Source organism: Muntiacus reevesi, chromosome 1, assembly GCF_963930625.1.
Source record: "Muntiacus reevesi chromosome 1, mMunRee1.1, whole genome shotgun sequence".
Classification (NCBI taxonomy): Eukaryota; Metazoa; Chordata; class Mammalia; order Artiodactyla; family Cervidae; genus Muntiacus; species Muntiacus reevesi.
The window spans coordinates 64,972,616-64,987,793 of NC_089249.1; the positions used below are offsets into that span (position 1 = coordinate 64,972,616).

A 15,178-nucleotide genomic window follows, 5' to 3' on the forward strand; every position below is an offset into this window, starting at 1 on the left:
TTTTCATTTTTTCTTTTTTTTTTTTATTAGTTGGAGGCTAATTACTTCACAACATTTCAGTGGGTTTTGTCATACATTGATATGAATCAGCCATAGAGTTACACGTATTCCCCATCCCGATCCCCCCTCCCACCTCCCTCTCCACCCGATTCCTCTGGGTCCTCCCAGTGCACCAGGCCCGAGCACTTGTCTCATGCATCCCACCTGGGCTGGTGATCTGTTTCACCATAGATAATATACATGCTGTTCTTTCGAACATCCCACCCTCACCTTTTTTAAATAGGTAATGCCTTCTCATGGTAGAGTACATCAAGGCTGTTTATTGTCACCCTGCTTATTTAACTTATATGCAGAGTACATCATGAGAAATGCCAGTCTGGATGAAGCACAAGCTGGAATCAAGATTGCTGGGGGAAATACCAGTAACCTCAGATACACAGATTACAGCACCCTTATGGCAGAAAGCGAAGAAGAACTAAAGAGGCTCTTGATGAAAGTGAAAGAAGGGAGTGAAAAAATTGGCTTAAAACTCAACATTGAGAAAATTAAGGTCATGGCATCTGGTCGCATCACTTCATGGCAAATAGATGGGGAAACAATGGAGACAGTGAGAGACTTTATTTTCTTGGGCTCCTAAATCACTGCAGATGGTGACTGAAGCCATGAAATTAAAAGATGCTTGCTCCTTGGAAGAAAAGCTATGACTGACCTAGACAGCATAGTAAATTAAAAAGCAGAGACATGGGAAGACCCAGAGGAATCGGGTGGAGAGGGAGGAGGGAGGGGGGATCGGGATGGGGAATACGTGTAACTCTATGGCTGATTCATATCAATGTATGACAAAATCCACTGATATGTTGTTGTGAAGTATTTAGCCTCCCAACTAATTAAAAAAAAAAAAAAAAAAAGCAGAGACATAACGTTGCCAACAAAGGTCCATCTAGTCAAAGCTTTGTTTTTTCCAGTAGTCATGGATGTGAGAGTTGGACTTCAAAGAAAGCTTAGTGCTGAAGAATTGATACTTTTGAACTGTGGTGTTGGAGAAGACTCTTGAGAATCCCTTGGACTGCAAGGAGTTCCAGCCAGTCAATCTTAAAGGAAATCAATCCTAAATATTCACTGGAAGGACTGATGCTGAAGCTAAAGCTCCAATACTTTGGCCACCTGATGCAAAGAACTGACTCATTGGAAAAGACCCTGATGGTGGGAAAGATTGAAGACAGAAGGAGAAGGGGACGACAGAGGATGAGATAGTTGGATGGCATCACTGACTTGATGGACATAGGTTTGAGCAAGCTCTGGGAGTTGGTGATGGACAGGGAAGCCTGTCATGCTGCAGTCCATGGGCTCACAAAGAGTTGGCCACAACTGAGTGACTGAATTGAACTTCTCATGGTATTAAAAAAAAGTATATATGGCTCCCACTTCTGTTTCTGTCTTCTCCATTTCTTTCTGCTCCCTGAAGTGTATAACCACTCATTTTAGTTTCATGGATATTCTTTTACTCTATTTTTTCCCACCTTTATTGTGATATACTTTACATATATCATTATACACATTTAACGTGTAAAATAGAGTAATTTGATATGTATATGTGTTTCAAAATGGTTACCACAGTAAGCTTAGTCATCACATTTATCATGTCACGTAATTGCCATTTTGTCATCATGATGGTTGTGAGAACATTTAATATATTTACTCTCTCAGCATCTTTCAAGTATATAGCGCAGTAATGTTGACTGTAACCACCATGCTGTACATTAGACTCCAGAACTTACTCATCTTATAACTGGAAGTTTATATTTTTTTAACATCTTATTTCCTCCATCTTCCAACCTCTGCTACCAGTCTTCTCTGTTTCTATTAGTGGAGCATTTTTAGAGTCCACATATAAGTGATCTTACACAGTATTTGTCATTCTTTATCTTGCCTGCAGTGTTCATTTTTGTGTTGCAAATGTCAGGATTTTATTCATTTTTATGGCTAATATTCCATTGTATGTATGTGTGTGTGTGTGAGTATGTTTATGTTATTTTCTTTATGTGTTAATCCATTGACAAACACCTGTATTGGTGTTTTTCTTTCTGATTTACTTCACTGTGTATAATAGTTTCATCCACCTCTTTAGAACTGATTCAAATAACATTCTCTTTAATAGCTGAGGAATATTCCATTGTGTATATGTACCACAGTTTCCTTATCCAGTCGTCTGCCAATGAACATCTAGGTTCCTTCCATGTCCTGGCTGTTGTAAATAGTGCTACGATGAGCATTGGTGTACATGTGTCTCTTTCAATTCTGGTTTCCTTGTTGTGTATGTATGCCCGGCAATGGGATTGCTGGGTCATATGGCAGTTCTATTTCCAGTTTTTAAAGGAATCTCCACACTGTTCTCCATAGTGGCTGTACATGTTTGCATTCCCACCAACAGTGCAGAAGCATTCCCTTTTCTCCACACCCTTTCCAGCATTTATTGTTTGTAGACTTTTTGATAGCAGCCATTCTCATTGGCATGAGATGCTACCGCACGGTGGTTTTGATTTGCATTTGCCTGATAATGAGTGATGTTGAGCATCTTTTCATGTGTTTGTTAGCCATTTATATGTCTTCTTTGGAGAAATGTCTGTTTAGTTCTTTGGCCCATTTTTTGATTGGGTCATTTATTTTTCTGGATTTGAACTGTAGGAGCTGCTTGTATATTTTTGAGATTAATTCTTTGTCAGTTGCTTTGTTTGCTATTATTTTCTCCCATTGTGAAGGCTGTCTTTTCACCTTGTTTATAGTTTCCTTTGTTGTGTAAAAGCTTTTAAGTTTCATTAGGTCCCATTTGTTTATTTTTCCTTTTATTTCCAATATTGTGGGAGGTGAGTCATAGAGGATCATGCTGTGATTTATGTCAGAGGGTGTTTTGCCTATGTTTTCCTCTAGGAGTTTTATAGTTTCTGGTCTTAATGTTTAGATCTTTAATCCATTTTGGGTTCATTTTTGTGTATGGTGTTAGAAAGTGTTCTAGTTTCATTCTTTTACAAGTGGTTGACCAGTTTTCCCAGCACCACTTGTTAAAGAGATTGTCTTTTCTCCATTGTATGTTCTTGCCTCCTTTGTCAAAGATAAGGTGTCCATAGGTGCGTGGATTTATCTCTGGGCTTTCTATTCTGTTCCACTGATCTATATTTCTGTCTTTGTGCCAGTACCATACTGTCTTGATGACTATAGCTTTGTAGTATAGCCTAAAGTCGAGCAGGTTGATTCCTCCAGTTCCATTCTTCTTTCTCAAGATTGCTTTGACTGAGGTTTTTGTATTTCTATACAAGTTATGAAATTATTTATTCTAGTTCTGTGAAAAATACCGTTGGTAGCTTGATAGGGATTGCATTGAATCTATAGATTGCTTTGGGTGGTATACTCATTTTCACTGTATTGATTCTTCCAATCCATGAACATGGTATATTTCTCCATCTATTTGTGTCCTCTTTGATTTCTTCCACCAGTGTTTTATAGTTTTCTATATATAGGTCCTTTGTTTCTTCAGGTAGGTTTATTCCTGAGTATTTTATTCTTTTTATTGCAATGGTGAATGGAATTGTTTCATTCTCTTTCTGTTTTCTCATTGTTAGTGTATAGGAATGCAAGGGATTTCTGTGTGTTAATTTTATATCCTGCAACTTTACTATATTCATTGATTAGCTCTAGTAATTTTCTGGTGGAGCCTTTAGGGTTTTCTATGTAGAGGATCATGTCATCTGCAAACAGTGAGTGTTTTACTTTTTTTCCAACTGGATTCCTTTTATTTCTTTTTCTTCACTGATTGCTGTGGCCAAAACTTCCAAAACTATGTTGAGTAGTAGTGGTGAGAGTGGGCACCCTTGTCTTGTTCCTGACGTTAGGGGAAATGCTTTCAGTTTGTCACCATTGAGGACAATGTTTGCTGTAAGATGGTGTTTTCATTTCCTTCAGATAAATACCCAAGAGTGGGATTGCTGGATTATATGATAGTTCTAGTTAAAATTTTTTGAGGAACCTCCGTACTGTTTCCTGTGTTGACTGTATCAGTTTTCCTCACCACAAATGATGCACAAGGGTTCCCTTTTCTCCATGCCTTTATCGGTACTTCTTATCTCTTGTATTTTTTGATGATAGCCATTCTAAACAGTGTGAGAAAATATCTCATTGTGCTTTATTTATTTATATATTTTTGGTCCATTTTGCACATCTTGTGGGTTGAACCAATGCCGGAGCATTGAAAGCAGCAAGTCCTAACCGTGAGACCATGAGGCACCTCCCTTATTGTGATTTTGATTTGCATTTTTCTGATGATTTGTGATGTTGAGCACCTTTTAGTGTCATTTTTGCCCATTTGTATGTTTTCTTTGTAAAAATATTTATTCAGAGCCTTTGCCCATTTTTTAAATTAGATTACTTGTGGTTTTTTTTTTTTTTTTTTTTTTTTTGCTATTGAGTTATATGAGTTCCTTATATATTTTGAATGTTAATCCCTTGTCAAATAGAAGATTTGCATATATTTTTCTCCTCTTCTGTAGGTTGCTTAATGTTGTTGGTTGCTTCTGTTGCTATACAGAGCTTTTAAGTTTGATGTAATTATCAGTTGTTGATTTTTGCTTTTAATTTTGTCATGTCCAAAAATATCTTTGTCAAGAGCTTTTCACATTTTTCCCCCCCTAGAAATTTTATTGCCTTCAGATCTTATGTTTAAGTCCTTAATCCATTTCATGGTAATTTTCTTTGGCATGTGACCATCTAGTTTTCCCAGCACCATTTAGTGAAGAGAATGTTCTTGCCCCATTGGGTAGTCTCTGCTCCTTTGTTGTAAATTAATTTACCGTATATGCGTGGGTTATTTTGGCTCTGTTCTGTTTCATTGGTCTATGTATCTGTTCTTAAGACAATACCATATTGTTTTGATTAAACAATTTTGCAATATAGTCTGAGATCAAGACGTTTGATGCCTTCAGCCTTATTTTAATTTTTTAAGATTGCTTTGGCTATTTGGAGTCTTTGGTGATTCCATACAAATTTTAGGATTTCTTAGAATTCTATTTCTGTGAAAAAATACCTTTGGTGTTTTGATGGGGATTGCCATGAATATTGGAGAAGGCAATGGCAACCCACTCCAGTACTCTTGCCTGGAAAATTACATGGATGGAGGAGCCTGGTGGGCTGCAGTCCATGGGGTCACAAAGAGTCAGGCATGACTGAGCGACTTCACTTCCACTTTTCACTTTCATGCATTGGAGAAGGAAATGGCAACCCACTCCAGTGTTCTTGCCTGGAGAATCCCAGGGACAGTGGAGCCTCGTGGGATGCCGTCTATGGGGTCATGCAGAGTTGGACATGACTGAAGCGACTTAGCAGCAGCAGCCATGAATATACATATATATATATATATATATATATACGGCTGTTTGGTAGTATAGTATAATATTAACTGTTCTCATACATGAGGACACCTGTCTTTCCATTTATTTGTGCCTTCAGTGTTTCTCATCTTTGGTTATATAGATACCAGGTAGATCATTCAGCTCCCTGATTGAATTTATTCCTGAATATATTTTGATGTTTTTGATGCTAATGGGCCATTTTCTTTGTTTCTTTTTCAGATAGTTCATTGTTTTGTTGTATAGAAATGCAACTGTTTTTTGTTTATGTTATATCTTAAAGCTACTCAATTCACTTGTTAGCACTGAGAAATTTTTGGTGAATTCTTCAGAATTTTCTGTATATAAGATGAGGTCATCTTTAATCAGAGAGAGTTTTATTTTTTCGTCTCCAGTTTAGATGCCTTCTGTTTCTTTTTCCTGTCCAATTATTACTCTGACTGGAATTTCCTGTACTGTGTTGAATAAAAGCGATGAAACTGGACCTCCTCGTCTTGCTGTTGATTATAGTGAAAAAGCTTTCTTCAGCTTCACCATTGAGTATGACGTTACCTGTACTGTGGACTTGTCATGTATGGCCTTTAGTATGTTGAGGTATATTCCTTCTGTACCTAGTTTGCTAAGAATTTTATTTTGAAAGATGTTGAATTAGAAACTTTTCTGCATCTTTTGAGACAATCATATGATTTTTACCTTTCATTCCATTAATGAGGTGTGTTACAATTATTGATTCCTTTATATTGAATCATCCTTGCATCCAGGTGATAACTCCCACATGATTATGGTGTATGATACTTTTAATGTGCTTTTTAATTTGATTTGCTAGTATTTTGTTGAGAATTTTTGCCTCTGTATTCATCGGAAATGTTGGCTTGTGGTTTTCTTGTAGTATCCTTATCTGGCCTTGATGTGAAGGTTACGTTTCTGAGGCTTACCTCAGAAAATGAGTTGGGGAGTGTTCTCTCCTTTTCAGTTTTTTGGAAGAGTTTGAGAAGGATTGGTATTAATTCTTCTTTAAATGTGTGGAAAACATTTAAAGCCTGTGAAGCTATCTGGCCAAAGGCTTTCCTGTTGTTGTTGGGAAGTTTTTAATTTAATCTCTTTACTCATTATTTGTCTCTTCAGATTTTCTTTTCTCATGATTCAGTCTTGGTCAGGTATATGTTCCTCTGAATTTATTGGTGATTATGTAATTTGTTGCTGTATATTTTTTCATATTAGTATTTTCTACGTTTCAGTGGTTTCAGTTGTAATGTCTTTTCTTTCATCTATATTTTTATAATCTTGTTAAGTCTAACACAAAGTTTGTCAATTTTGTTAATCTTTTCAAAAAACCAACTCATACTTTCACTGATCTTTTTCTATTATTTTCCTATTCTCTTTTTTATTCATTTCTGCTCTGATTTTTTTATTTTGTTCATTTCTGCTCTGATCTTTTTTTTGAACCCGTTTCTTTGAGGTTTCCTGCATCTTTACCACTTGCTCAACCTGGGAATCCCAGGGTATGTAGGTAAGAGCAGGCCTGCCTGTGCAGGAAACCTCAGAGAGGTGCAGTACCTGGGTCAGGAAGACCCCCTGGAGGATGGCATGGCAATCCACTCCAGCATTCTTACCTGGAGACTGCCGTGGACAGAGGACCCTGGTGGGTATGGTCCAGAGAGTCAGACACGACTGAAGCAACCTAGCACAGCACATCTTAGACTAAAATAAAAACTTTAGATAATTTGTGGTTAAAAAAAGATCAGAGCAGAAATGAATAAAATAGAGAATAGAGTTAGAGTTGGGCACGACTGAGTGACTTTCACTTTCACTTTCTTTCGTATCCAACTAGTGTGTGTACGTTTTAGCTTGGAAACTCATTAGGCATTTAAGTCATATCCTCAAAATTCTGTTTAGTATATTTGTGATTTCCTTTCAGTAAAAGATAAAAAAGAAATGAAAACAAAAGCTCCTACTTAGGATTCGGTGAAAACCTTTATGATTGACTTAGGCAGGTGAGGGTGGTGTTGAAAGGCCAGTTCGAAGACTGTTATTGTGCCATTGGAAGTCAGGATGGCCCAGACTGTGGAAAGTGTTGATGGTGAAGGAGATACTGGAAGAAGGGAGAGTCACCAGATGACTCAGTTTCCACGGGAAATGGTGAACTTTGCAGGAAAGGATGGAAAGTTGAGTTCCTGGAGGTTGATTTTCTTGGAAAGGAATCAGCTTGTTCCGAGGAAGCTTGTTGCTGAAAAGTGAGGCTCGCCAGGCTGAGGTTGCTTTGATGTTCACAGGCACTGTGACGGTAAAATCCAGTTCTCTTGAGGCCATGGATGTAAGAAGCCCTAGATCTCTGGCCTGAGCTCTACTGTGAGATGAGGGCACTGGCTCTTCTTTGTGATAAGGCTCAAATAAATCCTCCAGTTAGAAATACAGTTGCCATGGGTATCATTAAGGGTATTACAGCATCCTCTGCTAGTGTTGGAGGGTCTCCTGTGGGGGCGTGGGTCAGCAGTGGCTCACAGAGGCGATAGGGTCCCTGGTAACAGCAGTCCTCTCTGCTCGATATTTATCGTCTCTTTCCTTCTGCCAACTTTGGGCTTTCTCTTTTCTAGTTCTTCGGTGTGTAAATTTAGGTGGTTTATTTGAGGTCTTTCTTTTTTTTCATAATGTAGGCATTGACTGCTGTGAACTTCCTACCTAGAACTACTTTTGCTGCATCCCATATGTTTTATTTCTATTTTCAGTTGTATCAAGATATTTTTGATTTTTTTTTTCTTTGATGCTCTGGTTGTCCAGGAGTGTGTTACTTAACTTCCACATGTGGTGAAATTTTCAGTTTTCTTCCTGTTGATTTCTATTTTCATAGCACTGCGGTCAGAAAAGATACTTGGTATGATTTATTCTTTAAAGTTTGCTAATACGTGTTCTGTGATCTAATATGATTTATCTTGGAGAATGTTCTCTGTGCACTTAAGAAGAATGTTCTGCTGCTGATGATCAAATATTCTTTATATGTATTAGATTCATTTGATCTAAATATTTCAAATCTAATGTTTCCTTGTTGACTTTCTGTTGGTATGATTTATCCATTGTTTACGTGGTATGTTGAAATTTGCTACTATTACACTGTTTTAGCTTTCTTCCTTCAAACCTGATATACTCATTTTAAAAAAAATTTTAGACATTCTAGTAGATACTAGAGGCAAATATCCTGGAGTGTGAAGTCAAGTGCATCTTAGGAAGCATTACTATGAACAAAGCTAGAGGAGGTGATGGATTTTTAGCTGAGCTATTTCAAATCCTAAGAGATGATGCTGTTAAAGTGCTGCATTCAGCATGCCAGCAAACTTGGAAAACTCAACAATGGCCACAGGACTGGAAAAGTCAGTTTTCATTCCAATCCCAAAGAAAGGCAATGCCAAAGAATGTTCAAACTACTGTACAGTTGCACTCATATCACATACTAGCAAGGTAGTGCTCAAATTCTTCAATTAGGCTTCAACAGTATATAAACCGAGAACTTCCACATGTAAAACCTGGTTTTAGAAAATGCAGAGGAACCAGAGATCAAATTGCCAACATCCACTGGATCTCATAGAGAAATCAAGGGAATTCCATAACACATCTATATTTGCTTCATTGACTGCACTAAAGCCTTTGACTGTGTGGATCAAAACAAACTGGAAAATTCTTAAAGAGATGAGAATATCAGACCACTTTATCTGCCTCCTGAGAAACCTATATTCAAGACAAGAAGCAACAATTAAGACCAGATGTGAACAAGGAACTGGTTCCAGATTGGGCAAGGAGTATGTCAAGGCTGTATATTGTCACCCTGCTTATTTAACTTATATGCAGAGTACATCATGTGAAATGTTGGGCTGGCAGACTTACAAGTTGGAATCAAAATTGCTGGAAGAAATATCAACAACCTCAGATATGCAGATGATGCCACTCTAATGGCAGAAAGCAAAGAGGAATAAAGAGCCTGTTGATGGTAGTGAAACAAAAGTGAAAGAGTGGGCTTTAAGCTCAATATTCAAAAAGTTAAGATCATGGCATCTGGTCCCATCACTTCATGGCAAATAGATGGGAAATAAAAGGAAGCAATGAGACTATTTTCTTGGGCTCTGAAGTCACTGTGGATGGTGACTGCAGCTATGGAATTAAAAGACACTTGCTCCTTGGAAGAAAAGCTATGACAAACCTAGACACTATATTAAAAAGCAGAGACATTACCTTGCTGGCAAAGGACTGTGTAATCAAAGCTATGTTTTTTTTTTTAGTAGTCATACATGGATGTGAGGGTAGGACCCTAAAGAAAAGCTGAATGCTGAAGAATTGAATGCTGAGTGCTTTCAAATTGTGGTGCTAGAGGAGACTTGAGAGTTCCTTGGACAGCCCGGGGATCAAACCAGTCGATTGTAATGGACATCAACCCAGAATATTCATTGAAAGGACTGATGCTGAAGCTGAAGCTCCAATACTTAGGCCACCTGATGCAAAGAACCAATTGGTTGGAAAAGACTGATGCTGGGAAAGATTGAAGGCAAGGGGAGAAGGAGTGACAGAAGCTGAGATGGCTGGATGGCATCACCAACTCAATGAATATGAGTTCGAGCAAACTGTGGGAGATAGTGAAGGACAGGGAAGCCTGGTGTGCTGCAGTTCATGGGGTTACAAAGAGTCGGACACGACTTAGTGACCGAACAACAAGTAGATATCAAAAAGTGATATCAAAATGTGTTTTTTTTAAAATTTTTTTTATTTTGATGTAGACCATTGAATTTGTTACAGTATTGCTTCTGTTTTATGTTTTGATGTTTTGGCTGTGAGGTATATAGAATCTTAGCTTCCCAACCAGGGATCAAACCCATGCCTCCTGCATTGGAAGGCAAAATCTTAATCACTGGATTGCCAGGCAAGTCCCTAAAATGTGGTTTTAATCCCTGATGTTGTCTATTTTTACATATGGTCATCCCTCCATGTTCACAAGTTTCTTATCTATGGATACTGAGGGTTGACTGTACTGTTCCATTTTGTGTAAGAGACTTGAGCATCCACAGATTTGGTATTTGTTAGGTTGTCCTGGAACTCATCCTCATGGATAGCAAGGGAGTATGGTGTTGATCTGTGTGCATCAAATTTCCTAAACTTGTTAGTCCATTCCGTTTTTTAATGATTCTCTCAGTTCAGTAGCTCAGTTGTGTCCGACTCTGTGACCCCACGGACTGCAGCACGCCAGGCCTCCCTATCTATCACCAACTTCTGGAGCTCACGTCCACTGAGTCAGTGATGCCATCCAACCATCTCATCCTCTGTCATCCCGTTCTCCTCCCACCTTCAATCTTTCCCAGCATCAGGGTCTTTTCAAATGAGTCAGTTCTTCACATTAGGTGGCCAAAGTGTTGGAGTTTCAACTTCAACATCAGTCCCTCCAGTGAACACTCAAGACTGATTTCCTTTAGGATGGACTGGTTGGATCTCCTTGCAGTCCAAGGGACTCTCAAGAGTCTTCTCCAACACCATAGTTCAAAAGCATCAATTCTTCAGTGCTCAGCTCTCTTTATAGTCCAACTCTCACATCCATACATGACCACAGCCTGGACTAGATGGACCTTTGTTGGCGAAGTAACTTCTCTACTTTTTAATACGTCGTCTATGTTGGTTATAACTTTTCTCCCAAGGGGTAAGCGTCTTTTAATTTCAAGACTGCAGTTACCATCTGCAGTGATTTTGGAGCCCCCCAAAATTAAGTCAACCACTGTTTCCACTGTTTCTCCATCTATTTGCCATATAGTGATGAGTCCGGATGCCATGATCTTTGTTTTCTGAATGTTGAGCTTATTTAAGCCAGCTTTATTATTCTACATAAGCAGTCATGTAATCTGAGGATATATTTTACTTCTTTTCTGTCTGATTTCCTTTTATTTCTTTTTCTTATCTTACTGTACTCTCTAAAATTCTAGAGTGTTGAACAGAAGTGGTGAGAGCCAACTTCCTTGTCTTGTTTAATCGTAGAGGGAAAGCATCCAGTCTTTCATTATTTAGTATGATTGTTTTTTAATAAATACTCATTGTCAGATTGAAGAAAGTTCCTTTCAATTTTGCTTAGAGCTCTTATTATGAATTGTTACTTGGATATATTTCAAATGTCTATTCTGCATTTATTGCAGTGATCATATGATTTTCTGTTTTTGTTTGTTAATATCATGGATTGTATTGATTTGAGTGTCAAACAGTTCTTGCATTTCAGAGATAAATCTTGAGTCGTGATGTATTATCTATTTTCTTACACTGTTTTATTCAGTTTGCTTACATTGTTTTAGAATTTTTGTGTGTACATTAAGGATATTGATCCATCAGCTTGTGCCTGTGAGTTTAGAAGTGTTCAATTCTTTTTAATTATCTGAAAGAATTGGTGCAGAATTTTCATTATTTAAAAGAAATATTCAGCAGATTTCACCAGTAGAGCAGTCTGGGCCTGGAGAGTTTCCTTTGGTGAAAATTTTAACTACAGTTTAAAAAAAATGGACAATGTCTTGAGTAAATTTTGTTTAGTATATATGTTTCAAAACTTTTGTTAGCTCTCTCTGTCATTGAATTCATTGTATAAAGTTGTTCACGGTATTATATTACATGCTCAAGTATTCATAATGATGTTATGTGTTATTGCTCCCATTTTTGGTATTGGTAATAAGTTCCTCCACCCCTTTCTTTTGCTTGATTAATCTGAGTAGAGGTGCCTTAATTTTATTTGTCTTTTCAAAGCACCAGTTTCTGGTTTTACCAGTTTTCTGTGTTTTCCTGTTTTCTTTTTAATAGATGTCTGCTCTTATATTCATTATTTCCAACTGTCTTTTGACTTTTGATTTCATTGGTCTCCTTGTTATAGTTTTCAGAGTAGAAGCAAAAGTCATTGTTATAGGACCTTTATCTTTCTAATATAAGTGTTTTTGTACTATAAATTTGCTTTTAAGCACTGTGTTACCTGCGGTCCATAAATTGAGATATGCTTTGCTTTAATAAAAGCCAAAAAAAAGTTAAAAATATTTTGTAATTCTGTGATTTCTTTTTTGACCGTCTGTTATTTTATTGTTTTCAAATATTTCTTTGTGTTAGTGATTTCTAATTTAATTCTGTTTTGGACACAGAGCATATTTATGTGGAACTTGAAGTCTTTTAAATATCTTGAGGCTTATTTTATGGCCCATAAGTAAATGTTTTCTGTATTGGTAAATATTTAATGTGTACTTAAAAAGAATGTATATTCTGCTGTTTTTGGTTGTTTCAGATGTGATAGTAAATCTGGTTCTTGTTATTCCATCTTGACTGAAAAGTGGAAGTCAGTAATTTTTTTGAAACTACTTAGATATAGTTCATATTCCGTAAAAATTCATCTGTTTCAAGTGTTTGGTTCAGTGCCTTTTTACTATATATTCATAATGTTATATAGCAGTCACCACTACCTAATTCCAGTGTATTTTCACCATCCAAAAGAGAAAGTTCATAACAGTTATCAGTCACACCCATTCCCCCTCTGCCAGCTCTTGGCAGTCACTAAATCTGCTTTCTGGTCTCTCTAGATAAGCTTATTTTGTAATTTTAATGTAAATGAACCACATAATATGTAGCCTTTCAGACTGGCTTCTTTTACTTACTGTAATATTTTTAAGGTTCATCCATGTTGCACCATGTATTATTATTTCTTTTTATGGCTGAATAATACTTCATTGTGTGGGGTATTTTATTGTGAACAAATGAATTAGTCACTTTTTTGGTAGGGGGGAAAATATCTTTTTTTTCCAAACTTCAAAACTTTTTATTGCATTGGGTTAGAGTTGATTAACAATGTTGTGGTAGTTTCAGTTGAATAACAAAGGGACTCAGCCATACATACACGTGTATCCATTCACCCCCATGCCCCCGTCCTATCCAGGCTGGCACGTAACACTGAAGACCCCCATGTGCTGTACAGTAGGTCCTTGTTGGTTATCCATTTTGAGTATAGCAACCTGTACATGACTTTCTGAAACTCCCTTCCTCCTGGCAACCATAAGTTTATTTTCTAAGTCTGTGAATCTCTTTCTGTTTTGTAAGTAAGTTCGTTTGTATAATTTCTTTTTAGATTCCATATGTAAGGGATATCATAAGATATTTCTCCTCTGTCTGACTTACTTCACTCAGTATGAGTTGGTAGACATTTGAATTACTTCCCTTCCGTTTTTGCCTGTTGTGAATAATGTAGCTATGAACTTTTGTGTACAAGATTTTGTGTGATATGTCTTCAGTTCTCTTGGGTATATACATTTTGTTATGGAATTGCTGGCTCATAGGGTAACTGTTTCCATTTTTGACAACTTCCAAACTGCTTTCCAGATAGTTGTACTGTAATGCATGCCTACCAGAAATGTATCAGAGTTCCAATTTCTTGGCATTTTCTTCTTATATTCTATGTTTTTTCTTAAATTATTATAGCCATCTTAATGGATGTAAAGTGGTTATTGTGGTTTTAGTTTTCATGAAGATTGAGACCTGTTTCCTTCTATGAGTTATAAAGTTTTGGTTCTTACATTTAAATCTTTGATCATTTTTAGTTACTTTTTGTATATGATGTGAAGTAGGGTTCCAAATTTGTTCTTTTGCTTGTGTATATCTAGTGGTTACTGCACCATTTGTTGAAAAGATTATTCTTTCTCCATTCAATGGTCTTAGTTAGCCCCTTTATGAAGAATTATCTGACCATAAGTATAAGGGTTATTTCTGGACTCAGTTCCATGCCATTGATTTATATATATGTTTGTGATCATGACAGTACCACACAGCCTGAATGCTATAGCTCTTTAGTGAGTTTTTCTAATTCCTTTTTAGGTGACTTGGTTTTATATCCCTGTATATAAAATGGACTATTTAAAGTAAATTTAAATAAAATTTAAGAAAGACCCATACTTAATTTATGTGTCTTTATAAATTTATAGAACATCGTGTTTGCTAAATGGTATTCAGTATATATTTTCACTAAGTAAACTGGTAAATATTATTTGCCATAGGTGTAATTTCATTAGTGATAAAAAATTCTGAACCATCAACTAAGTGAAGATGGCATACTTATTATTACTTTGAGTCTGCTTATATTTCTTCTTTTGCTTTCTTCTTAGGTTAATACAATCTGTTGGAATGAGACTGGAGAATATATTTTATCTGGCTCAGATGACACCAAGCTAGTAATTAGTAATCCTTACAGCAGAAAGGTAAAGTGGTTTTTAAAAATCTACAACTTAATGAGAAAAAAAAAAGAAGCCGAAATCAAATGGTGCATAACCATGAAGTGGGCATTTGCAAAGAATGTTGTTATTTTGCTAAAGTTTATTACATAATTTAGAAGTTATTGCATGCAGTTACTTAGTTTCTTTAGGAAAACATTAGATTTCATTCAACTCTAGAAAATTTAAATATGCTTCATTTATTCATGTGGATAAAATTGCAAAAAATGGTATCTCAATAAACCATTCTTCATGGGGAAAAATGTGTTTTTTTTTCTTTTATGCTCACAGAATCTAATCTTATAATCACAAAATCAGCCAAGCATTTTAAGAAACTGAATTTTATCAGTTTACACAGAGTGGCTAGGTTCTAATAAAATGCTCATAACATCCAATTCAGTAAACTGGGATATCATACTGAGTTTTAATTAGGATTATGTTCTAATTCTTATTGGCTCTTTTTCTGACTTTATATAAGTAGTTAGGTATACAGATACTTTGATGTGAATGAAAACATTGTAGGTTATCAGACTAAAG

The 15,178-nt window shown here is 36.5% G+C and overlaps 1 protein-coding gene across 6 annotated transcripts in view; it reads left to right on the forward strand.

Moving 5' to 3' along the window:
• The window catches only part of DCAF6 (DDB1 and CUL4 associated factor 6), a 182,356-nt gene that overhangs the window by 41,890 nt on the left and 125,288 nt on the right, over positions 1-15,178 (forward strand). For all 6 annotated transcript variants that reach the window (XM_065946324.1, XM_065946326.1, XM_065946325.1 and 3 more), the window contains exon 3: positions 14,537-14,629. In XM_065946324.1, coding sequence (XP_065802396.1) covers positions 14,537-14,629 — 93 coding nt within the window. The remainder of the gene's footprint in view (positions 1-14,536; positions 14,630-15,178) is intronic.